General features: G+C 33.7%; 1 protein-coding gene across 1 annotated transcript in view; it reads left to right on the forward strand.

Moving 5' to 3' along the window:
• The window catches only part of CSMD1 (CUB and Sushi multiple domains 1), a 1,116,699-nt gene that overhangs the window by 804,171 nt on the left and 284,694 nt on the right, over nucleotides 1-27,834 (forward strand). The window contains exons 11-12 of the mRNA XM_069851527.1: nucleotides 7,294-7,397; nucleotides 11,490-11,602. Coding sequence (XP_069707628.1) covers nucleotides 7,294-7,397; nucleotides 11,490-11,602 — 217 coding nt within the window. The remainder of the gene's footprint in view (nucleotides 1-7,293; nucleotides 7,398-11,489; nucleotides 11,603-27,834) is intronic.

Raw genomic sequence — 27,834 nt, forward strand, 5'->3', positions numbered from 1 at the left:
GAGAATGAGAAATGTAGATCATACGGCCAATATTTAAAAATTAGCAAGTTTTTTATTATAAATGCTTTTTAAATAACTGCAAAAATTAGATTAAGTTAGTACCACAAGCCTTCAACATTTCTTGAAATTAAGAAACAGAACAATCCAAGTATTTTTTGTAAATTTGCTGTCACTCGACAAAAATTAGAGGTATTAAAATTTAGCAGGACAAGCCCTTCCTTTTGGCACAGACTTTATTTTGTCTTTTTAAAGACAGCCTATTTCAATCTGGGAGTTATGAGTTATTACTTTTACATTTTATTAATTGCAGCTGTACCTATGTCAAATTATTAGTAATATTGCTGCGATTAATGTTTTAATTTTTAAGGCCTTTGAAGCAAAAGGCATATAAGAAAAAGAATTTTTTCCTTTGCTGTTTTTCACTTTATCAAACCAAATCTCAGAGTATCAGCTACTCTGTCATTTCACTAGTTTAAAAGGAGAATAGTTAATGATGTATTTTACATTAAAATTAATTTGTTTTCTAAATTAATGTATAGAAGTTTTACATATGTACTTTTATATCTGAGATGTAGTATTTTCATTGAATCTCAAGTAAGTTCCTTGGTAGGATGAAAATGTGCATCCTTGGTAGGATAAAAATGTGTATAGACACAATATTTATTACCGTTAATGTGTTAATATTATGCTGAACCATCTTTACTATGTGGAAAACATAAGCTTATCTACAATTAGAATATAATTTATATCGAACTTTAGCAGCTCATCCTAACAAAAATTTCATTATCTGGATGCAAAATTTGCTGAGTGATTTGTGTATGGGCGTGGGCATTTATGCCTTCAGGTACAAACAATGTTCTTAAATTTTTCTTACCCACATACAGTGGTGATATATCTTAAAAATCTTGTGTCAGACACTGGCATAGCTTGGGCCACTCTGACTGCTGAGGGAAAATTATATAGAACTGTCCAAATAAAGGATTTTATATGTACGGACAAATATACTTTTTTCCAACCTGATAATATGTTTTAAAGGTCATAATTTTGACATTTCCTCCTCTTATTTTCTTATATTGATTAATAATGCTTCAATTCAATACATGTTGGTAGTTATAATCGCAAGTACTCTACTGCTAAAATGTTTTTGCTTTTAGATCCATCTTCTAAGGTAAAAATTACGCCTTCGTGACTTTTGCAGGTGATTATTTAAAATGCTTTTTGGAAGAAACTGAACATACTGTATGTCTACTTTATGTGAAATAACCCAACAACTTTTTTCTCAAATTTATATTTTAATTGAAATTACTGTAGATGTCATTCTTCCTTTGTATTGTGTACAATCTCAAAAATGAGTAAATTATTTGTAAAAATAAACAAGGAAAAAGAAAATGCTTCCAGAAACAAATTTGGCTCGACTTCACAATTCTCAATTTTATATCATTTCAAGGAAGATAATGTTACCTAATGAACAGGTAAATTAAGTAGGGATCTGGATACTACTGTTCCTCAGGCTATTGAATTGCCTCTCACAACTTGTTTTTGGCTCCGTATTTCAGTCTGAAATTGTAGTAATAAGGACTGGTCACCTTTGTAAAGCACGTTGTTATTTTCTGAGTAAAATTCATTGTAAATCCAACTGTTACAATTTCTTAAAAATAAAAAAAAAAAGAAGAATACCAAGAGTTGGTAACTGAAAGAAAAAAAAATTAAAACCCCAAACCAAACAACAAAACCTCTTAATTTCTTTTTGGACATTTACTTTCTTTTAATGTGAGTAGAAATGGAAAGGCCTATAGAGGGAGTTACAGGCAATGGGAAACACGTGGTGCAAGAACAAGTTTGGCACTGTATAAGGCAGTGTTGTGGGTTAAACCTGGCAGGCAGCTCAGCTCCACGCATTCACCTCCTTCCTTCCCTCCGGTGGGCCGGGAGAAAGACTTGGAAGGGTAAAAGTGAGAAAACTTGCGGGTTGAGATAAAGACAGTTTGATAAGTAAAGCAAACGCTGCATGTGTAAGCAAAGCAAAATGAGGCAGATGGTCAGCCATCTCCAGGAATGCAGGACTGCATCACACCTAGTAGTTACTGGGGAAAACAAACACCATAAGGATGAATTTCTCCCCTTTCCTCTTTGTTCTCTCAGCTTTTATAGGTCAGAACAGCATCATATGGTATGGGATCTTTTTGATAATTTAAAATCAGCTGTCCCAGGTGTGTCCTCTCCCTGTTTACAAATTTCTTCACCATGAGACTGGTGAGGCCCTGGCCCAGGTTGCCCAGGGAAGCTGTGGCTGCCCCATCCCTGGAGGTGTTCAAGGCCAGGTTGGATGAGCCTTGGGCAGCCTGATGTAGTGGGAGGTGTCCCTGCCCATTGCTGGAGGGTTGGAACTAGATGATCTTTAAGGTCTCTTCCAGCCCTAACTATTCTATGATTCTATTTCTTGCACACCCTCCAGCTTACTCACTGGCTGGGAAGTGTGAGAAAGAAACCAGGCCTTGATGCTATGCAAACACTATTCAGCAATGACTAAAGCATCGATGTGTTATCAACACTGTTTTCATCACAAATCAAAAATGTAGCCCTATACAAGCTATTGTGAAGAAAAATAGCCAACAACATTACAGGCAGTTACTAGTTTTGCAGTCTGTAGTGGTCTATGTCAACAAAGATAATGGGTGTAGGAGATTGGGTTCAGGTTCTAATTAAGATATCACTTTGTCTGTAGATGCATTCAGGCCTGAGGCTTCCACTTTAGTTACTGGCATATAGGGAAGTAAATATAGCAAATATTTAGTGGTAAGCAAGCAGCACAGCTTTATGGATTCTCTTAACTGTGTTTGCCGCATCTCTCCTGTGAACGAGTGAAATGTTGGAAATTTCCTAATATACTATTTAATCATACTAGTTTGATTAAACATTTTCTCCAATTTTTTTTTTGTTTCAGAATTTCTTTATTATCTTCATTTGTGACTTAACTGAAGTGAACCCTAGATATAAATTTACATTCTTGCAGAAAAATATGCCTAAGAGCTGCATTAATAATAAATTCTCATTGTTTCCATTATTTAAAAATGTTCTGGTCCTGAGAAGAGAGGCATGTTGTTACTTTCCTAAAGAATCTTGGCCAAAAATGTCTTTACTGTTGTTTTTTAAAAAAACTCCCTCATACTTCATGAAGTGTTCCCATACATATATTTTCTTCATGCTTATTGTTGCCATGATCTTAGTATTGTGGTCGTATTTCTATAAGGCATTCCTTTATATCTTGTACCTCAAACTAGTGATTATCCTCTGATCACAATAGTTCTATGTGTATATTCTTGTGGGTTTTGTTGCTGAAAAACGATATCTTTGTAGTTGAAATTTAATCAACCATTGAATTTGTGCATGAGAGCTATTTCTAGTCAACAATCTGTTTCCCTCGGACAGGATTTTGGGCATGGTCACAGTGACTCTTAAGACTTGAAAGCATGTCATTGTAGGGACGGGTGGAATAGGGAAACAGCTCATTTTTAAAATCTTTAAGGAATATTGCATCCATGTATGTATTTTCTAATGCTGGGATCATCTGCTGACATTGTTTCTAAGTTATATTGTCTTTAAGTGAAAAAGATAATCCAAAACCTGGTTTAATGCTCTGCTTTAAGCATTTGGCTCATTTCTGCTATAAATTGTTAAAAGATTTAAGAATCAGAAAGACTATAGCGGTATTTCCATGTTTGTGCCTGTAGCAATGGCTTCTTTTGTTTCCAAACCCCTTTGAGCACAAGGTGTCTCTGTAACAGAGTCAAAAACATTCACATGATCATGTTACGTTCAAATTCTACATATCAGCAGGGAGAAGACACAGAGTAGTAAAATACTGTTGTATTTGAAGCCAATATGTCAATGAAACAGTGTGACCTTCAACAGTTGCAAGCAGCTTTCATCAAGAGCCTTTATACTGAAACCATTTTCTATTTACAGTTTTGAAACTTCAAACTAAAGATCTTCAGTTCTGTTTCCCAGTTCTTCATATATTTTACTGTAGTTTTCCTGAGGCAAGAAATTCTCTCGCTTCATTTTGTCATCTTTAAGGGAAACTTCTTCAAGGATGCCCTGTTTATTATTTCACTTTTGGCTTTTTTTTTTAAACACGTTTCCACTAGCATGTGTGCTCTTTTCAAAGATGTTTGCTTGATCTCCTTGTAAAGATCAGAGCTATTTTACAGGCTGTTCACTTTTGCGCTTGCATCCTAAAACAAAATTTACTGATCTCACTTTTTACTTTCATATTTACTGTATTGAATAGCTCAATTTCTAAAATATTTAGAAGCTAATAAAACAGGTCATCTTAGTAGTGAAAAGAACACATAAACCCAGGTATTTTTGAAATGTCACTTTGCTGTGTTTCCTATTTCCATTCAGGGAGAATATCTATACAGAAATCTCTATTACTGTTAGTACAACTCTGGTTCTGCCTTTTCTAATTACTTGCTATAGCAATTAAACAAAAATAGCAAGTGTGGGAGTGGCTACGTTAAGGGAAAATGAATCTAAGGAAAAAGTAATTATAACAAGAAATTTGCTTGCAGAGCTTTCATTTTGTACCTCCTTAGGTGTCTCATATTTTTAAGCTTTTTTGTTTTCACAGTCTATTTATGTAATCGCAAGTAATTATTCTGAATTGCTTATAAAGGAGTTCTGCCTCATGCATTTTAGAAAGCAAACAGGTTCATTCTTCTGTAAGAAGTATAATTGATTATCCAGAAATAATATAATAGGTTTGGAAGTAATTTTTGTGTTTCTAATTTTTCTTAATGAAAATTCATTCTTTTTGTTATTTTAATCAGTTCAGAGTAAGCAGATTTAATGATAATGAACACATTAGTATTACTATTGCTTCTTTTTGTTTAATTGCAAAACAGTGTTGAATTTGGATTAGCATCTTGGAGCTGCTTTTTTCCTCCAAGTATATTAATCAATATTATTTAACCACGTATAGACATATTGTTCTTGCTGATATTGATTCAATCCGTTGAAGATAGATGAAGACTGAAGATCTATGTCTGTACAGAGCTGTCTTACATTCTTTCTCAAAATTAAGCCAACAAATAACCCTTTCTTCATCTAACAAATCTTAAAAATCCCTCTGATGATTCAAACCTTTATCAACAGAAGAAATATTTATATCTAAATATATCTGTGTAAGTAGATAAGTCTAAACATATTACTCTCCCATAGCCATCCATGTAGTCAACAGAGAGGGTAGCTAAATGGCAGTTTTATCCCCCTTAAGACAGGTAAGGTGACTGTAGAAGGAGCCCTGACATTTAGTTGGTAAAACTTACATTTTATGAATCAGATTAAAGGAATTTAAGTTAGACCTCTTAACTGTCAACCCTTTGAATGTCTTTCCAACACATTTTGTGTGTTAGCATAGAATAGCAATTAGCATGGAAGTGAAATGGAAGTGAAGATAACAAGATTTTGTTTAACAGTCTAATATTTCTTCACACACAATATATTTCCCAAAACCAAACCTTTCTTGTGACATTTCCTATAAGTTTAACAGGTCTTTAAATCTTTCATTTATTGTTTATATCCAATTAAATTTTTGTAACTTATTTTATTATTAAAGGGGTGAACATTCACATTTGTTTTTAAACTGTAATGTAAAAGAGCTTGTGAGTCTAACCAAATGGAGCATATTTAAATAATACATTACCATATTTTCTCATAGAATATTCTATCAGGTTCCTCCAACACACATAAAACAGAATTTGCATTAAAAATAAAAGTCTTATATGCATAGTTATTTTTATTGCTGGAAACAACTCTGCTTTTATGCTTCTACATATTTTTTCTGCTTTTCTTTAGCTTTATTAGACTTGATTTAGTAATGAAATTTTGCATGTTAACCACTGCATAATCTAGGAATACTAGAAAGTACATCAGGAGCAGATGGAAAAGCATATTATTTTATCTACAGCATATTGCCTGAAATTCTTGTCGTTATTGAAACATAATGTAGATAATGCAGTATTCTTAATCTCAAAATCTGGCAGGTCTGCAAAATGTGCTCCAAAGGACCTGTGTTAGATCACTAAACAAAATCTCTGACCCACTGCCAAAATAATATACAGATAATATACAGATCTTTGTGATAATAATGTTTTTTATAGCTATGAATATCCTAGGATCATTCAGCTTTTCTTTAAACCTTCTAGTTTTTTCCCTTCATGTTAATATTAACTCCACTTTAAAAAGTACAGTATCACAGAATGGCAGGGGTTTCAAGGGACCTCTGGAGATCATCTAAACCTGCTAAAGCAGGTTAACCAAGAGCAGGCTGCACTGGGAAATGGCCAGGTGGATTTTGAATATCTCCAGAGAAGGAGTCTTCATGGCCTCTCTGGACAGCTTGCTCCAGTGCTCCATCAATCTCAGAGTAAAGATCTTCTTTCTCATGTTGAGGTGGAATTTCCTGTGCTCCAGTCTGTACCTGCTACCCCTTGTCCTGTTTCTGGGCACCATAGAGAAGAATCTGCCCCCATCCTCCTCACACTTGCCCTTTAGGTTTTTATAAACCGAAACTTCAGTGTCAAAATAAAACAAAGATACGGTGCACATAAGTACACATACATGTAACCTACAACTAATTCTCATCAATACTGAACTCTAAAAAGTGCTTGTCTTAGAAGTGCTGTTGGATGAAATGGATGAAAAATCCATTTTCATACTTTTATCTTATAAAATTACACTTCCAGTAAATTATAAATACTTCTACAAACAATTAATTTTTAATTTTCTGGGCAATTAATGATTAAACATGGAGTGAAATCATAGTTTAATGTTAGTAATTTCTGTAAGGAAATTTCTACTTCTGTATTTCTGTGCATGACACTTCTTCACCTTCTTATGAATTGATTGTTCATACCTGCCATCTTGTTATTATATAATTCAACAGACAAGTTAATTTCCTGTACTTCAAATATTGTGCTGCCTAGTTTTTATATAATTGCTATAGCAGACAAGAAAAAAAGTTTTACTGCTGTTTATAATAACTTCTCAATAATAAGAACAATTATCAGCAGTTACAGGTGTCTTTAGTAAAAGATACTTCAAAAACACTATAAAAAATTTCCCCACTTCTGCTTTTTCCATGTATCTTTCTCAAATCAATTAAGACTAATTGAAATCATGAGTGCTACATGACTTGATTTATGGTAATCAAATAATTTCTTTTAAGATTGGAGCAGATCAGGTAACCTGTGGGTATTTTTGGAAATAACTGACATTTAATTTTAATAGGTCATAAAGCTTGCTTTTGAAGAGTTTGAACTGGAAAGAGGCTATGATACTCTTACTGTTGGAGATGCTGGGAAAGTTGGTGATACCAGAACAGTGTTGTATGTGTAAGTACAGAACTTCAAATGCTTTCCTTGGAAGTTTATTGTCGTATATTGTTTCTTCTGTGTGATGAGATATCTGTTTAACTTTGTAGTTTTAATACATGCAATTTATTTGCATACTTTAAGCTTAAAATTCATGTACTGTCAAAGAAAACTGTCCATTTCAAAATTCACTTCAGTTATTTAACATCTTTATAGGTTTTAATAGCAGACTAAACTCTGAAGAGAACATAGCTTAGGTCTCTTTAAAGTAAAAAGTTGCTTCTAAGAAACAAGTACTCTATATACCACTCAAACTATAGCCAGAAACAATTCTTGGCCACCTGGGCACACTGCTGGCTCATGTTCAGTTGGCTAAATGTTTCATGTATTAATGGTGTAATGTGATGTAATGTAATGTAGTATTATATTATATCATATCACATATAGCAAATGTTGAAACTTACAGAAATTTGAAAGAAAATGTTAAACTGGACAGTTAATCTTGAGGTACAGGTCTTTAATACTGTTTGGGAATAATTGAAATAATAGAATCCTATACAGATTGATTAACATTATCTTCCTGATATATCTTATTTTGATTTCATATGCACTTTTTTCTTCCTTCACAAAGGGAGTTTCTGACCTCAAGATGTTTCAGTTCTAGCCTTGAGAGGGTTAAGATACTATATGAATCCAAATTATAGAATACAAAACAAAATTACCAAGTTAATAAATCAGCAATGATTAAATAAGAGAGAAAGCAGCAGCACTTATTTCATAATGAGTGCACGTAACACCCACAGAATTTATTTCAAATTAATTAGAATTATTTTGGAGGGACAAGTAGGAGGACAATGTCTTCATTTCACTGATTCATTTATGAACTTATAATGTTTATTAATGGCTACCTTCAGAATTGTGATATCCAAGTACATAGAGTACCTCTAGTTTACTTTGTCTTAAAATACAAGACTGGAAAATTATTGAAGTATTTGCAAGATGTGTGTGTTTCTTGTTTTGCAGTAGCAACTAGCTGATACCAAGTAAATTGAATTCCATGTTTTGGTTATCTGAAAAAGAAAATTTGGTAACCTGAATTGTTTTCTTTACCTTTCCATTCGAAAGGTTATATATAGCCTGTGACTACATACTCCAAGTTAATTTTCCATGACTGCCAAAAAAATTCCTGAAAAAAAAAATCTAAAATAGTCTTAGCTCATATTAATTGCTAATTTTTTCTGTCTTAAGAAGGCAGGCTTCTATAATCATATCACTTAATATAATTGTTTTTCACTTTAATAACAATTTGAAGATCTCTGTAGCAGCCATCCACTTCAGAATCTGTCACTGGTGTTTCTAGCACTAGTACAATATTCTCACCAGGGACAGGCAGTACATCTTCTAACTCTTCCTTCGGTATAATTTTTGACTAATATAACAACTGTTTTATTCTTATTGCTCTATAGCCTGTCACTTAGGATTGCAGTACAGTGTTGACCATTCCATCTTTAATGTAAATTGTATCTTTGATGAGAACAAGGTCTGTGCAATTGAATTTATCTGCCTTTGGGTTTCAATGTTTTTCACGTTGCCATTACTCTGAAAATCACTTGAGAATGTTAATTATTAATACCTTAAATACTGTGGAAACACAGGAAGGTCCAGGAATGAAACTACAGTGGCACAAAATGAGCAATGAATCTGAATTTCTTCTGTGACCCTGGTTTTGCAGTTACCAAATGCCGAATTGTATCATGTATTATGTAATTCATCATATTTAAACTGTATCACTTATGTGCTCCATTTCACTTACTTTTGAGAAAGGTCTTATGTGGATGCAAAGTAACTTTTCTCATAAAACATTAAGCCAACTTGTAGACTACATTGTCATAAGAAAGCTCATAACTAAATGTCAAAGTGATTCTCTTACCAAAATTTTCTGTTAGTTGGTTTTAACAACTCCTATTGCATTTAATGAGATATGAGCAGGAACTTGTAGGTTTTTATTCTTCTCAGGGGAATGAAGCAGCTTATAGCAAAAACACTTCTGGCTAGGTTTAGTTTATAATTTCTCAGGATCTCTTAAAAATAATATTGCTTTTCTTATGCTGAGAAAGTTTCCCCTGGCAGCTTAAATGCCAGCATTTCTGCAAAAATTCTGCATTTGATTCTAAAGCTTCATAGCTTTTACAATTCAGTTTGAGCTAAGCATACAAAGATAAATAGTTCTAAATCCAAAACTAATTTGTAAGTGATTTTAAACTTTACTTTAAACAGAAAGTTTTCATGTCTGAACAGGCATGCCTCAGCCCCATGCAAAGTTTTCCAGCTCTCAGCTGCCAGAGCCCTCAAGGTAGCAGCTGCTTCTGGATGCCTTATTGTAATCTTAGTACTCAAACTTTACAATGATCTCTGTTATGCCGGGATGTTTACAAGCCATCCATCCAATGAATATTGAAAATGATAAGTCAGTAAGTAGAGGACCTTTTAAATAATTGCTGAGAAGAAGATTGAGAGAGTTGACAAGGAACACGGTATGTAAATGATCAGCCCTAGTACAAGCCTTCTATAGAGTCCAGACTCTCAACCATTAGCAATTATCTCCATAACATCAAAGCTATGGCACTACAGCTAGTAGAAAAAGAAACTGATGTTTAAAAAGGAGAAAAAAAATACACACTACCCCCATCAAATTTAATTTTTTGAAGAAATCAGAAAAATAATTTTAAAAGTACGTAGAAAATAGCAGTGAAATAGTACAACAAACAATACACTTTGAGGAAGAGTAAATTATTACATATTTAATGCATTTCTGTGACAGTGCAGTTGGCATTTTGAGTAGGATTTTGTTGGCTTTTAGTTTATTAAAACAATCTAACTTTAGTATTTATAGTAAGCTTTTTAGAAAAAACTTCTAATCACACATAATTAAGGGGTGATATGCCCATCAATTTTATGACTTTTAACAATTTCTTCATTTGTTAGCCTTACTTATTGAAATCTTAGCAGTATTATTTTATGGCATATGTATGCTGGAATGGTTAGCTCTGGAAATACAGCAATACAGCTTACTGAAAATTAATCTAAATATATGTAAGCTGCAAAGATTTGACTGCAGTTATTTCTCATATTCAACAGAGCTTGGCTAGTAGCTAGTGAATACACTTACGAAGTCATTCACCAGCTATAATCATGGGTGCGGTGAAAATTATCTGTCAGAGCGTTTTCCACAATGCCCTGTTTTGTGTTCATAAACTCTTGTAAATGAAAATAAGACTTTACTTTAGAAAGTCTGCTTTGTCTTCAAATGCTATGATTTATATTTTGCTTGCAGCATCTACTATAAAACTTAATTTCCAGTTTCTGAAATTATCCTCTTAAAACATGAATCTTTTAACTTGTATAGAAAAAGAAAAATCCTCAATACAAAGAAGAAATACCAAATTAGTGGTTCAAACCCTGCTGCTTGTGTCAGCTATTTCATAACACAGGCAAGCATCCATGACAGAGAGATACTTTTATTGTAAACTTTCTGCTTGTCTTCTGTTCATACAGAGTCTAGAAACTTATTGGGAATTTGGAAAACAATGCATCCTTCCATAACTGGGTAAAAAAAAAAAAAAAGAAAGAAAAGGTGAACTTTTTATATAACATCAAACATTATTGATTCTGAGTTGTTAGAATCTTATTTTATTTCACTTCATTTGGATAAATAACATCAGACAGCAATACATGGTGCAAAATACTTACCTCACTGTTGTCTTTTCTGAACTGTGAGTCTGTTCGGAGTACTCAGAAGTTTGACTTCCAATACTTCATCAGTTGTGTCAATTGCCTCAACATTTTTAACTTCTTTCATATAGATATAACCTTGGATTGTCCACTTCCACATGAAATGAAATGAAATGTTGACGGTTTTTCCCCTAAGACTTCACATTTTTCTAATCCATATAAAATAGGTTTTTTTTTTCAAAAAATAGCTGGACAGAATACTGAGGCAATATATTGTGGATAGGCTTAAGTATTATATTAATAGTTTAAAAATCCCATTTTTTTTATAGTAGTACTAATTTATGCCCCTGTAAGTTACTTTGCATTTCATTCTGTATACAGACTCACTGGATCCAGTGTTCCTGATCTCATTGTCAGCATGAGCAACCAGATGTGGCTTCATTTACAATCTGATGACAGCATTGGCTCTCCAGGATTCAAAGCTGTTTACCAAGGTATGAACTAAATTAATTATTTTAAACTTGTGCTGTAACTTACTTCATTAAATTCCCACAGATTTATTTCTAATAGATGTTTAGTCCTCTCAAAAATCTAGAGTTTTGATAATGTCTTTATTGTTGATTAATGTTTAATGGAGACATAGATTTACAAATACACACAAAATAAATAAAAAATAATCTGATGTAAAAATGAAAGTGTTCAAATTCTTTTTGCTTGTAGGTCAATAAAAAGTACAAATTTCTATCATACTTGAAAAACATTAAATGTTATATTCTGCTAAGTTGTGCAATTCCTTATGTTGGCTATTGTCTTAGAATTATGGTTAGTTTTCTCAGACTTTATTGGGGTAGTTTTAAAACTTGTTCTCACGCCTCATCAAGAATCTTCACAGATCTAAGTCAAAATTAGTATGTAACAAAAACCACAGAACAGATATATCATCTATGATTGTAGAAATTAAGATGATATATAGTATTGTGGAAATTGAACCCAAGAAAAGTTCTTGAAATTGTTCTAGCCTTATTTGTGTTGCTTTTGTCTCATAAAGAAATGAACATTAGAAACATAAGCATCTTTATTTTTTCTTGACTGTGAGCTTCATGTTGATACTTGCTGAAGTTGATTTATTCTAGTAAGAACACTTAATATCTGTTAGTATGTATGCAAGTACTGATATTTTCCATTTTAATAGGTTGCATAGACCTGCAGCTAGAAAGAGTTCTCACTTAATAACATATGGCATTACTTCTGGCTAATTTCCATGTTAATTAGTTTACCTTAATAGTTTTTTATAATATATTTTAGTTTTATTTTTAATAGTTTTTTATGGGCATATTTGGTGAAAATTATTTGATAGTAATTTTGTCAAAATTACTTCTGTACAAAAGATGCTGCAAAACATTGAGAGACTGTTTTCTGTTCATAACTGAAAGTAACATAATCAGAAAAGGGGAAGTTCTCCTTAAGCGGAATGAGTTTTGCATAAACTGAAGCATCCTGTCCAAAAGTTTCATTTCACCTGTAGTTACCTTAATGTTTCAATACCAAAATAAAGAGTGAAATTTTATGTAGATGTTAGCTTCAAGCTAAGCAAACTATATATTTATTCCACTAGGACATTAAGACAGGCTTGCCTGGGTAGGTTTTTACAAGTGGTGTGTGTAGCTAGTGGCATATTGCGAACTTCAATGATGAAACAAAAAGAGAAAATGCTCCCCTGTGGTCAACTAGGAAACCCAGTTTTAGTTTATCACACGAGTATCCTACAGGTGGTCTCTCCACTGAAGCTGGTGGTGATGATGGCAGTGATTAAGATTATATTTTCATCATGGTTTTTCACTAATACTATATACTTTTCTTTGTGACTCACTCTAAGTCACCACTGGTTGTTTCCACTCACAGTGCTGACCGGAGTATGGTGAAGTATTGTACATTCATAGGTTGTTAAGTTTCTGTATGTATGTATTGTTGGATAATATTTATGAAGTATTTAAATTACTTTTAGTCTACTTTTTATGAACCTTAATTATTTTTCTTTAATGTGAGCTAAAATCTACAAAACAAGAAGAGAGAGGGAGTAAAAACAAGGTAATTCTCGTGACAGTGGTAGTTGTTTCCCATGAGAATCCACCATAGTAATTCTGTGATTTGCAGGTCCATGGCCATGAGAATAACAATGTTGAGAACAAGTACCATCACAGGAGCTCTTAAAACACTATCAAAGTTTCTTACGTGAGATGTTACAGAGCTGTGAGTAAAAAAGCAGATGCAGGCCAGTGGCATTGCTATGGCTAAGACGTTAAGGTGTCTTAAGACTGTGCAACACATTCAGCCTATACAGTTACTCAGCTCAAATATGTTGTGTTGCCTTAGGGCAATGACACATTCTTTACTTAAGTTAATCCCACTCTTTCTTGTTCTTTCTTTGGCAGCTTCATCTTTTTCATTTGTGTCATCTCTAGAGACAGTGTTTATTAAGACAATATGTTTTCTTTATAGAATCTATTTAAGAATTATGGAAAGTTCAGTATATAGTGGAAAAAGTATTGACACAAGTCATGTATCTGACTCTGCATTTTTTCTTCAGTCCCAAATTATGAACTTTATCTCATTGCATCTCTATGAAAAAGGTTTAAAAAATTAAATATCTGCTGACATTTTTCTCCATTAGTTTCTCTTTCTGGTATTTTTAATTGAAACGGGTTTATTTTCATGTCCATATTTGTCTAACTTATCAAATATATCTTATTTATGTTCAGCCTCTTACTTCTGGGGATTTTCTCAAAATACCTGAAGGTTACCCCTTGAATTTTGCAGTATCATAGACCCATAGAATAACCAGGTTGGAAGAGACCCACCGGATCATCGAGTCCAACCATTCCTATCAAACACTAAACCAGTAGTAGTGACATCTCTGTTATGATGTATATTGTTGCCATTTAACAGTTGGATTCTGGCACTTAGTCTTGTTTTACAGTAAATTGTGGGTCACTGTGTTTTTGTAGTGTTGAAAATTAATTCCAAAATTGTAAAATGTGAAATGTTTACAATCTCAGAGGTACAGCTGGTGTTTTAATATGGAGGTGATTCGTAACTTTTTCTCCATTTTACCTCGATGCTCTAATTAGTTTTATTACAATATTTTTCATCTTCTTTTCCTATTGACAAAACTTTTATGATGTACTTTCATCATATCTCCTGCTTTAGGCCAAGTGTAAGATCTTAAACATCTATCCTGTCATAAGATACCTCGATGATTCTGCTTCCCCTTAGTTTAACAGTCAAATAACTTGTCCAAAAATAGAATCTTATTTTAATGATGAGGAAGTTAATGGATTGTGGCATGTGACCTCAAAGACACTGTCTTTATGATTGTAGTTTGCTAAAATGAAAACAAACTTCAGGCTTTGATGGCTTAGACATGGTCTATAAAAAGAAAGTAAAATATGTGCTCATTTGAATCTTTTTTACAAACGAGTTTGAATTTTACTCAGGATTAGAACATGACCCTCTTAGGCAGTATTTTACAATTGGCTGACTGAGTCTTGATTTTGTATCTATTGCAGTAAAATAATTTTTTATATTAATATTTAGAAAGTGTCTCACTTTAGTGATAAAATAGAGAATCGTTTTGATGCCATTCATCTATCCTACTTTCGTGTGTCCACCTAAAAATGACACTGAGTGGTTCCTGTTAGTAAGCTGATACGATCACAGATTTTGTAAAGGAGTAAATTTAATGCCATTTGCAATTTTCCTAAGGAATTAAGAGAGGAACGATTCTTTTCATATTCTTAAGCCTCTTGTTTGCCTCACCTTCAAAAATTTCTTAATGTCAAAAATGTGTAGTGCTGCTTATAATATGCTAACTATACTTATATTACTCCAATTTCTTTTCCTGGTTTTGAATACGGTTGATATTCACTTTAAGGAAAGTTCTATAGCCTGCCTAATTAGTCACCTTTCTTGGACTGTAAAATGCAAGCTGAAGAAGAAAAATATTCAGCTCTCCAATAGTTGAATCCACAACATTATTTCAGGCACAGGTCCTCAATAATTAGTTGCTTCTAACAGTTCTGAACGCTGAGGAATAGAGCTGGACCCATGTCACTATATGCAGTGGAAGGTGAGCTATGGAAACGCAGATGGTAAATCTAATATTGAGGTTAGCTTGACAAAGCTGATAATCAACTACTGTGTTAGATGACAGTCAGCTTGAACTTTTAGAAACAGATATTTTAGAATTTAATTATGCCTGAGATTTTTCTTCCATTCAAGCCTGCAAACATGTCAGACTGATAAAAAAATTTAATCTTTGATTTCCAGACTTCTTGATAACCACTATAACAACAGCTGTTTTGTAGTCTGTTTAGAACTCAGCTTTAATTGTTACCTTTCCATGGTTGTATAAACTAATGAATTTATCTCACTAGCCTATCCCTTTGTTAATGACAGTGTTATAAAAGTAAAAAGGTTGTGATTCAGTGATATAATCCTGAGCATTTTATATAATTTGAAGTTATTAAGAATTCTTGGAGTTGTCAAGAAATATATCAGCCCCTGAGAGCAGCTGAAAATGTTGAGTTTACAACCTCAATTTGTATTGATGCTTAACTGAACAGTAAAGCTTTAAGCTCTTCATTATGATGGTTTTCTTGAAGAAGATACTTCCCTCCTGAGACCAGTAGAAAAATACTTTCAAAAACATGTTTCACTTGCTCTGACAAATGTCAGTTATCTTTTTACATGCAGCTATAATACACAGTAAAGCTTAAATCTGTGTAGTTTTTTACAAACATATAACTAGCTTAAAAATGTCATTACACTATTAACATTTATATAAAACTTTGTTACTGCTTGGAGATTTAAAACCTGTGCTGAAAGTAATTAATGGAATTAGACTTTTTTAGGACTTTAGCAATTAGACATGCATTCAGGGAAATCATTATGTACAGTATAATGATTGGAATGAAAACCACTCATAAGTCATTCAGTAAAAACTTTGAGCTTTCTACTTTACTCTAAGCTATCCTTCTTTCTTCTATTCCATGCATACTATGTTTTCTTTTTATATTTTATTTTTATGTATTAGAATTTAGAAAAATCTTTCAAGTGTGTGTTTTTGGAGGATAGACAATAAATATATTTCATATTTTATGTGCATAATTTCATATATTAAAGCTGTTTCATTCTATGGAAAAGTGTCAGAGAGTTTTAACATAATATAGTATGAACTAATCTGTAGTTCCATACACAGTAAATTAGCTTTGGATGGGCCAATGTCGTAGAATTGTAGAATAATAGAATAGTTTGGGTTGGAAGAGACCTTAAAGATCATCTAGTTCCAACCCCCCTGCCATGGGCAGGGACATCCCAGTAGATCAGGTTACCCAAGGCCCATCCAACCTGGCCCTGAACACCTCCAGGGATGGGGCAGCCACAACTTCCCTTGGCAACATGTTCCAGTGTCTCACCACTCTCATGGTGAAGAAATTCTTCCTAATGTCTAGTCTAAACCTGCCCCTCTCCAGTTTATACCCATTCCCCCTCATCCTATCACCACAAGCCTTTATGGATAGTCCCTCTCCAGATTTCTTGTAGGCTCCTTTCAGGTACTGGAAGGTTACTATAAGACCTTCTCCTCAGAGCCTTCTCTTCTCCAGGCTGAATAAGCCCAAGTCTCTGTCCTCTCTGTCCCTCTCACGTGTCCTCATATGGGAGGTACTCCAGTCCTCTGATCATCCTTGTAGCATCCTCTGACCCATTCCAACAGCTCCATATCCTTCTGACATTGTGGATTCCAGAACTGGACAACTGGATTGCTGTCTTATGTCGCGCATCTCGTGTCGGTCACTTAATTTGCAGCATGACATGTCGTCAATCATTTTCAGATAGGAAAGCTTTCCTGTATTGTTATCTGGACTTCTAAAAGTATATTGTTCAGGTAGGCCTACAGCAGTCACTTCTAAATTTCAACATCCCTGAATTTTCTTTCAAGGAATAAATAGATTTCTAATAGGGTGACAAGAGACATGCTAATTTACTGGTAATTACCACAACAGTTTTAAAATAGTTCTTAGTAGTGGAGAATATAGAATCATAGAGTCACTAGACTGGAAAGACCTTTGGGATTGAGTCCAACCATACCTGCCCACTAATAAATCATATCTCTAAGCACTTAATCTACTTGCCTTTTAAATACCTCTGGGGATGGGAACTCAACCACCAACCTGGGCAGCCTCTGCCAGTGCTTGATAACATTGCCTGAGTTTTGTATAATGGTTGTAGTGGCAGACAGAACCCTGTTTTCCTCTAGAACATGCACATGATCTTGAGGAGCATAACACAATGGTGATATGCTTTGCCTAGTTGAGTGTCTTGCACATTATATTAGCAGGCTGTAGCGGGTAAGGTCAAATTTCCATTTGTGCCATTATCCTTTATTAAACAATTGCAAACAGCAGATACTTAGCTTCGACTATTAAAAGGGGCAAGCAGGTAACGCTGTATAATTCTTCTTCCTCCTAAATTAACAAAATAACAGCATCAAAATGCCCATAGTGCTTGAGTACAGACTTGTTAAGTAAATGCATTTTATGCCTTTTGAAAATTTTTTATATTAATTGCGTGAGTCTGTTTCTAATGTCCTATTTTTTATTATAAGAGCATGTTTTAGAGCCTTCAACCAGATCTTGATATCATTATGGTCAATTTTCCTCCACAGACAGTCAATGTCTTTTGTTTTTCTCAATTGTTCTACAGGTTAACCTGTAACCATTCAATTATGATGTTTAAGCAACATACTACCTTCTTTCACTGTTTCATTTCATGTGATGCATTCTTTTGTGCTAATGGTGCAGATCTTTAAAATATTGGAGAAGAATGTGTTTCTTTTTATGAAACAACACAAAATAATTTCCTAAATAAAAAAAAAAATTAAACCTAATTTCACATGACAAAATGAAGAAACACATTTGATCCTAAAAAGACACTGTACACACAGTCTTGTTTCCATTTAGTCTTTATAGCAGCCGTTTTAAAAAATTTTAAAAATAGATCCATATGTATTTATAGATATTTAAAGTTCAGTTAACCTATCAATATAATTTGAAAGGATTTCTATATTCTCTCACCTCAAAATTTATCCAACATATTTCATATTGTGGTTTTCTTGTACCTCTACATTGCATATGCATATGCCTACTACAAAATTAATTCTGTATGCTTTGCGTAAAACTTTAAAATAATTTAGCCTAACTTATTTTTGTTGTTATAGCATATAAAGAACATATTCTTTACCACAAGATACACCCAGTTACAAAAACTGATGGTTTTTTGATCAAAGCTAATGATAAAACCATGGGAATAGAAATTCTCTGTATTTTTTGTCTTATTGTTTAAATGTATGTTAAATTTTGTCTTCAGGGCAATGCCCAGGGAAGTTTAAATTAGCAAAGTATAATAAATTTAAACTACATATTTAGCTGAGTAATCTACCTTAAATCCCTTGAGGGCTGTCCTTCAGTGACATTATGCCCCTTGTAACTGTGACTTAATCTTCTTTGAAAGAAGAACAACAAAAATCCTCTGAGGAAAACTGAAGTACAGTAATCTGAAGACAATGCTACACCTGAATGATTACTACTACATGTCTTCAGCGTGGCTTGACTTATAAACCTAGAGCTATTGATTTTAGTGGATGATCCTTCCTAAAGGTCACGTTTTGAAAAGCTTTTCCTGGAACTTCTGTCAGATTTTAGAATAATGCACATGCAATACACTAAATAATCTCTTCGTAAGTATAGACAAATTACAAAATAAACAGAAAATGCCTGCATCCCCAGCAATACACTTCCTGTGAACTTTGAGCATCAAGTGTGAGGCCACGATTAAGATCGCCTATTTGGTTACTGCACTTGATGAAACAGTTCTGCTGCAACAAATGACATGTTTAGTTACTTATTAGCAAAAAATGGATAGTTTGACAATATCTAGTAGTTCCATTGTCTAGTAAGGTTAATCTAAACATACCTGTACATACATATATATGTATCTATATTTGCACAAATAAATATGGAGATTATATATAATGTGTGCAGTCACAATCTACTTACTGACTTGATATCCTTCCAACTTTTATTCACAGATAAAAGATCATTTTTTCATAAATATATGCCCAGATCCTATGAAAACTTATTCTGTCTCAGCTTTAAAGATTTGTTTTAACATTCTTCTAAATGTTTGATAAGTAATTGTCAAAGAAATACAAAAATACGATATTGTTGGTAGATATCGCTTTAGAAATATTCTTCACTCAATGTTGTGTAGAGTTATTTGGAATTATATTGTGTTGGTTATTTGTAAACAGATCAATACCTAAAATAATAGCAGTGCTTTCAGAAGACTAATAGAAACTGTTATAGGACTGATTCCCTTTTTATTATATTGTCTTAGCAATTAATACGGTAATTAATATCACTCATATTTGTATTTGAATACAACATACTCTGGTATGATTTATAATTCATATGTTGATATTTACTTGGTTTCATAACTCTAATGTAAATATTTTATTTATCTATTGATTCATAAGATATTTGGTTTGTGTTGGTCTACTTCCTATTTGATGATGAAATACCCTGCATATCATTTAATTTAATAAATATTTTTACTAACTCATAATACAATAATATTTCTGACAAAATGAATGTGTATTTTTATCATTAGAAATCTATGTTATATGATGATACAATACAGTCAAGCCGTCCAGAGTACCTGTGCAAAGTCAAATAAATGGCTAATGCCCAGGAAGACTCTGTAATATGCTTTTTTTGAATTTCAGTTGTTTTAAATACTCTCACTGAAAATACCTGATTAATTTTATTTATTTCTCTGTCTAGCAATTATATATTTATTTATGTTCATCTATGTATACCATCCCAACAAAATATTAGAATCAGCATATAGGTATGCACTGTTTTGGTATGTTTATATGGAATATCTTACAGAGTGATCTGTGAGGCTTCTTTTATGTGACTGGAGAGTAGCTTTGAGGTTAGCTTCTATTCTTCTGGCAGTGTATTCTATCAGAGAGGAAATAATCTTGCTCGCCTTATGCTAGTTGCTAAATCCTTATTTAAGTCAGTGTCTTTGGAAAGAGAAGGAAAGCGTTTCTTCCATAAGCAGGAATCCCAGGTGGATGAGAGAAGAGAAAGAAAGCAGGAAGGTGGCTCAGCAGAGAAATTGTAGTCATTCAAGAAGCGGATAACAATAAGCTTTCTCTAGATGGAAGGAGGGCATATAAAAGAAAGCCTTAAAGTTTGTCAAAGACATGAACATTTTCTGAGAGGTCTTAGTGGAAATGATGCATATCTAAAAATGCTAAATGTTGCTGGACTGTGAGCAGCCCTGAAGGGCAGGATTTGTCCTTCAAGGAGATAATATAGGACTGCAAGGCCTAAAGGTCCTTCCTTTTTATTTGTTTACCTTTTTTTTTTTTTAACCTTCAGAAGCATGGTTTTATAGCAAAGCTTCCTCCTTCTTGTTTCTTCACTAAAATAGAATAATATAAGATTATTTGGAGGTCCACACTGCACTAATAATAGCATGTTCAATTGCAGTATAATCACCTTTTCTATTTATACTACTACAGAAGCACCTTTCTTATCATCTTTATCCGTATCCGTGGAGAACTTCCAAAGCTAACATTTTCATTTGAGTACTTACTGCTTATATGAACTGCATTAGAAACATGCTAGTGTAGAAGCTCCAACATATACCACATGTGAAATCCCTCTTAATCTTCCATTTTATTTGGTGAAAGTGAACTCATGGCTCCTGGTCTTTAAAGAGGAGGAAGATCCATTGTAAGGTACCAAAGTTGGTACTCAGAGAAAATAAGGTCCTCCCATCTAAAAATTCTATTTTCCAAAATTCTCAGCTGCCAGAAGCTTGAAATGTTGATGTTTGCATTTTTGTTTGAAGAATATGAGAAAAAGTAGTGCTTACATGGATACACATGCACAAGAAGACACGTATGCGTACAACATATGTCATAGTGTTACAGCATCTTGAAAATACCATTGTCACTACATCTTAATTATTTTTCTGTAATATTTGTATAACAAATGGTTTGAATTATGCTAAAAAATGTACATACTAGGCTAGTTGAAGCAGTTCTGTTGCCTGACGATAATTTTTTATTCACATTTATGCTTTGAGATACTATCATTATCTAATTTTAACCCTTTTAATATATGCTAAATTGATTTTCTAAGATGCCAGTTCCTAATAAGGATGTCATGTGTTGCTAATTTAAATTGTTGAAAGAAGTCCAAATATATTGTGTCAACCAAGTTGATAAGCTAAAAATCATATTATTAGCATGACATGACAAATTTTCCATAAAATCATGTTAACCTATGTTAATTATATTTTCATCTTTTAACCATTTAGAAATACTTTGGTGTTGGCTGTTCCATTACTTTCTTCGAGATCGGTGTTGGCTTTACAATCCTGTAATTACACCAGTCAATTTATTTACACTTTTAAAATTTTGACAGAACACTTGCTCTTTTCCAGGCAACTGTCATATCATCCTTGTCAGGACTTAAGATGATTTTAGGTTAAGATATTTTGTTGTAAATGAAGATAACGCATATCACTTCCCCAGTTTGAGGGGACAAATTATGTACAAATGCATTTGCATAATTCCTTGGGCCCTCTTTTCCCCAGATTTTGGAGATAGTTTTTACATGTGACCTTGTCCAGTCATCTGGGACCTCCCTTGTCCTCCATAAGTTCTTGAAGATAATTGCTAATAGTTCAGTGACTGCTTCAGTTTAAGTACTTTAATGTAAAATTAATTAGGCCCTGTTCCCTTGAATATGTCTACGTTTTCTAAATAGTTCTTAACCTGTTCTCTACCTGACCTGCCCTTTATTACTTTTATTTAAATTTTTATTATCTGATTTTTTTTCATCTGGAAAATTGAAGAAGTACTTCTTAATTTTCCTTTGCTGCTACTTATTTTTCTTACATTTAATAACTTTCTCCAAGCTCTTTTATTGTTTATTGCCTCATTCAATAATAGTAGTTCACCTTTTCACAAGATTCATCTTTATGTTATTCTTATAATTTCTAAGGCAGCTGCACATGCATTTTACTGTATTTCATGCTTTCCACCATAACGTGCTAACTTGTATTCCACAGGGTATTTTTGGGCTAACTTTTGTCTGGGGCGCAGCTCAGCCTTTTTATGGCGAGGCTCTACTTTTCCTCCTAGTGAAGAAGAAAGTTTTGCAATTTGAACAATATTGTGTTGCTTAACACAAAACATTAGAGTGAAAATCTGCAGTAAGACCAAAAAACTATAGCATGTTGATACTGGATAATAATGAATAGTGTCCTGCACTTGGGGCACAAGAGCCCTGTGCAGCTACAGACTTGGAGAAGTCTGTCTAGAAAGCTGCCTGGAGGAGAGGGACCTGGGGGTGTTGGTTGACAGCGACTGAACATGAGCCAGCAGTGGCCCAGGTGGCCAAGAAGGCCAATGGCATCTTGGCTTGGATCAGAAACGGCGTGACCAGCAGGTCCAGGGAGGTTATTCTCCCTCTGTACTCGGCACTGGTGAGACCGCTCCTCGAATCCTGTGTTCAGTTCTGGGCCCCTCACCGCAAGAAGGATGTTGAGGCTCTGGAGCGAGTCCAGAGAAGAGCAACAAAGCTGGTGAAGGGGCTGGAGAACAGGCCTTATGAGGAGCGGCTGAGAGAGCTGGGGGTGTTTAGCCTGGAGAAGAGGAGGCTGAGGGGAGACCTCATTGCTCTCTACAACTACCCGAGAGGAGGTTGAGGAGAGGAGGGAGCTGGCCTTTTCTTCCAAGTGACAGGGGACAGGACAAGAGGGAATGGCCTCAAGCTCCACCAGGGGAGATTTAGGCTGGATATCAGTAAAAAATTTTTCACAGAAAGGGTCATTGGGCACTGGCAGAGGCTGCCCGGGGAGGTGGTTGATTCACCTTCCCTGGAGGTGTTTAAGGCATGGGTGGACGAGGTGCTAAGAGGCATGGTTTAGTGTTTGATAGGAATGGTTGGACTCGATGATCCAGTAGGTCTCTTCCAACCTCGTGATTCTGGGAATGTTTAGAGAAAAAATGATGAAATACAGGATTAACGATTAATGAAGAGACAGAGATAATCCCGTAGTATTTCCTTGTTTCTAATGATGCATGACTCATGTACATCCTTTTTGTCTCTCAATAAGATTTTCTTTCATGTATTTGTGCAGTTTCTTATTGGACACCTATATTTTTGCCTCCCAAAGAATGAGATTTCCAGAATGTTTATTTGATCCTCAGTTCCTCAGAAACTTTAACTTTGATTTTTTTTTTCTCTTTTTTTTTCCTAGTTCTAATGTATCTTTTTCTGTGTGCAGGAGTGGAACTACACACAATATTCAATATGCTAATTAAATAGGTTTTTTGTGTGATGTCAGAATACTATTTTCTGTTTTATTCACTGTTCCTTTCTTACTGATTCCTAACATTTTTAACAGCTTACAATTTCAAAAATTAACTTTTGTACGCTGGAGTTCTTGTTCCTGAGTAGTAACTGTCAATTCAGAACCTATCATTGTGACTTCAAGTTCATAATAATTTTTTTCAGATGTATTTTTCTACAATTATTGATAATTAATTTTCCCTGCTGTTTCATCACTCAATCAGTTGGTAGCCAAAACTCTTCTGCAACATGTAATAGAAAGTAAGGAAGAATTTTTTCACCATGAGGGTGGTGAGGCCCTGGCCCAGGTTGCTCAGGGAAGTTGTGGATGAGATCCCTGGAGATGTTCAAGACCAGGTTGGACTGATCTTGGAGTAACCTGATCCAGTGGGAGGTGCCCCTGCTCGTGGAAGGGGGTGGAACTAGATGATAGTTATGATCCCTTCCAGCTCAAACTATTCTATGATTCTAAGTCTGCATCTATCCCTGGAAATGTAAAACTGATTGTAAACAAATCAATCTTTTATTTTTCTGCACTCTGTAATGGGATACTTAAGTACACAGCAAATATTAAACTTGGAAACTTATTTGTCGAAAAGGTTTAACTTTTTTTTTTCCTTCTCAAATTGTTTTGTTACTTTCAAGGATTTTTGTCTTATATAAGATGACATTATACAATATGATAACTTATTATTGCCAACAAGCTATCCATATGTTATGATAGTGAACTGTTAGCTTAAATGGATTTCCTACAAAAAAAAATATTCATGCTGTTTTTCCAGCTATCTGATTTTAAGGTCATGTTTGGTTTTCAATATTGATGCAGAATGCAATAACGTAATAACAACCAAAATTAATCTACCGGATATGATCTGTGGCCTTTTTGATAACAGCAAGGACAAAGCATTTCGGAGAAATTGTGAGAATCTTTTAGAATGCTGCTGGGAACTATATGACCTGTGAAGGAGGCCTTCTCTTTTTTTATAGGTGGAGACTGATAATAAATTGTGCTGTAAAATTTATTTGAAGAAATTTACTGGAATAATGTTAAAATTATTATCATTATAAAATTATCATGTAAAGCCACTCTGGTTTTAGCTTTAGGCAAACCTGATTTTAGTTTTAACAGACACTTTTAGAGCCCAATTATGTACTATCTGAATTATTTTTTGTTTTAGTTTTGATTTATTATTTTCACTTTCAGTAACTGCCTCAATGTTCCTTTCCAGGAATCATGTATATAGTATCATTCTTTTACTTACGTTCAGTTCTGCAGTCCTGAGCGTATCTCTTTATCCCTTTGTTTTGTATAAGTATTTATCTTTATATAAGTTTCTCCATTTGTATTTTTAAATCAGATTCTTCTATGTCAGGTATTATGACTGAGGGAGATATAACAGAGATTATAACAGAGGGAGATAGAAGGAATACAAGGAAATAAACTCAATGATAATTTTTCTTGTATTTAATACATTAATTGTTTGGCTTGGCATTGAAGAGTTTAGATGTTAAACTGGAAATGTCCTATCTGACATGGATATAAACTCCCATACTTTTTTTTTTTTGTTGACTTCAGCTTTCTGAAGTAGTTGTTGAAACAATAGGTTTTTGTGAAACATATATGTGTTTATTAAATTGCTTTTATGCATCTGAAATATTAAAATGTGAGGATATCATTACTACTGTATTGTTAAAAGTTGTATCTAGCTACAGGTTTAGAGATATGATGATGATTCACTAATCCACTGAGTGGGAATATTGAATAGTGTGAAGGAAAATGTAGTGGTGTTAAGTTACAACTGTGTATTTGTAATCAAACAAGACAAAAAAAAAAGGTGAATTACTACCATGTGTACTAAAATTAAGACTGTAAAATATTATAATCTGTAAAGTATTTTATTATCCATTTCAGATAGCTGGGTCAAAGTGACACAAAGCTTTTTCGTCAAAAGGACATGAATTGCAGTGTGACATTTTCCAAGCAGTCATCATAATACTTATTTAACTGCTTAATATCACTTTCAAATTGCTGTATTTATTCCTTTGAAAGAAAGCACAGACACAGAAACATCTTTGATTAAAATCAGACGGGTATGATCTTCTCATCAGAAGTCTAATCTTGTCATTATTCCAACATTAAAGATTATTCCCTGAAACTGAGTAAATATTTCTAGTTTACAAACAAGATGAAAAGTCTCTTTCCTCAGGCTACTGAAGGAAAGTACATGAAAGGCAGAAACAATTGAATAAGATCAATGTTAATATTTTGGTAACCAGAGGAAGCTGATATTTATATTTCAGCTTCAGAGCTTATTTGCAAACATCATGAAGTTCACACAGCTCTAAGGACTCAGATCAAAAGATGTCCAACATTGAATAAATACACAGAATAATCCTAAAGGAGCAGGCTGTCTATTGCCGCACTTTCAATAGGTTAGCATAGCTTTTATTTTTGTGTTTGTCATTTTAACAACCTTTTCTGTCCCATAGGATTTCTCTAAGAGATCAACATAGCTCCAGCTGACTTGGTCAGAAGAATGTTCTCTGTTTAGCAAACAAACATGTAGCCACTTTGCAGGTTACGTAGCAGAATAATTAATCGTTCCATGTGTTGAAGAAGTAGGCACAATGCACCTCAACTGAATTTAGACATGTAAAAAATTTGTTCTCTGATCAAACCAGTGGAAGTTGGGCAGGTACCAGAAAGACAATGAAATAAAAGGCTGTGTTAAATCCCAGAGGACAGAAAATATTTGGATTCATTACATCCCTGTACTGCTCTAGATCTAGTTAGAACAAAGAGTATTTTTTATGTATAAATACAGAACAATGAATTTGGCCTTTCTCTACCTGAAGTCTTGGTCTGTCATCAATATATGTGATGGAAATCTAGCTCTTTACTAAAGAGAAATATGCAGCCTTGCACATTTAATCTGCTTAATCTACTTTGTTCTGTCAGTCCCTCATGATTTCCTAAACACTAAGAAAGTGAATGTTTAATATCATGTACAACTGCTGGCAGAATTTTTACATTGTTTTATATTTTACAATATTTTAATTAAAAAAAATTATTTGGACTTTATAACTGAGATTACTAATAAAAAAACTACATTGTTTTATGGGAAAGGGAAATTTTGTCATCTTAACTACTACAGGCCTCAGTTTATCTATGTTTATCTCAGCTTATATATGAGAAATTTGATTAGCTAAGACAGACACAAAGTGGGTGCTTCATGTTAACCTGAATAACTTGATTTTGACTGGAGCATGTTTTCTGTTAAAGACAGATAGTCTTTACTTCAAGGTTTGTGAAGACATAAATTCCTAGAGAAGAATGGAATTTTTTTGAGCTTTTTATTGTCAAAATGCAAATAAGTCAATCTCCGAAAGGTGTTCTAAATTTGTGACACTTCCTAATTTGTTTTTATATTGAACGACATAGCAACAAGCACACACACTTGAAGTTGAAGTAAAGTTAATACATGTCATTTTGACATTTTTATGAGCTATTTGGCTTTTCTGTGTAAAATAATTTGATTCAAAGTATCCTAATATGTTCTGAGAGAATCAAAAATTTATCATTAAAATATTTCTTACGAGACAGATTTTTATTAAAGCTTTCTTTTTCTCCAAAATAGAGAAATATTTTTAAAACTTTTTGACCTGAAATTATTTTTTTATATTTTTAACTGCTGGCTTGTGCTTAGAAATGAAATACTTAAAAGCCCAAATTATATCTGTCCCCCAAGTAAAACTGGACACTCTTTGATTTGTAGCACATTGTATTCATTAAGTTTTCAAAGTTTCTTCTGCATTCCTGCCTTCCTTGGCAAGACCTTGGTTCTGACTAAAGACATACTGTACTAGTTTATTCCAAAAAAGAATTTTCAACCTGCCTGGAAACTTAATTCACGGTAATTTCTGTTAAACATTTTAGTTCAGTGATCCATACCCCTCTGCCAGGGCTTGGTATATCTCCTGAGAGTTAGAAAGCTTCCTGATCTGTCTTCTACTTCAGTGAATTCATTAATTAAAGATATTTTGATATTTCCTCTATAGACCATGGAAAGCAACACTTGTTGCTTTCTTTTAAGGGATAAATCTTCAGCAGTGCCTTTTGAAAACCTTACAGCTTGCCTCCTGATACTCCTGCCTGAGATATTACTGTCGTGATCTTCAAGACACAGCAGGGTTTTGGAAAAGAGTGTTTCTGATTATTCTCCTGTGCT

Source organism: Phaenicophaeus curvirostris, chromosome 2, assembly GCF_032191515.1.
Source record: "Phaenicophaeus curvirostris isolate KB17595 chromosome 2, BPBGC_Pcur_1.0, whole genome shotgun sequence".
NCBI classification, from domain to species: Eukaryota; Metazoa; Chordata; class Aves; order Cuculiformes; family Cuculidae; genus Phaenicophaeus; species Phaenicophaeus curvirostris.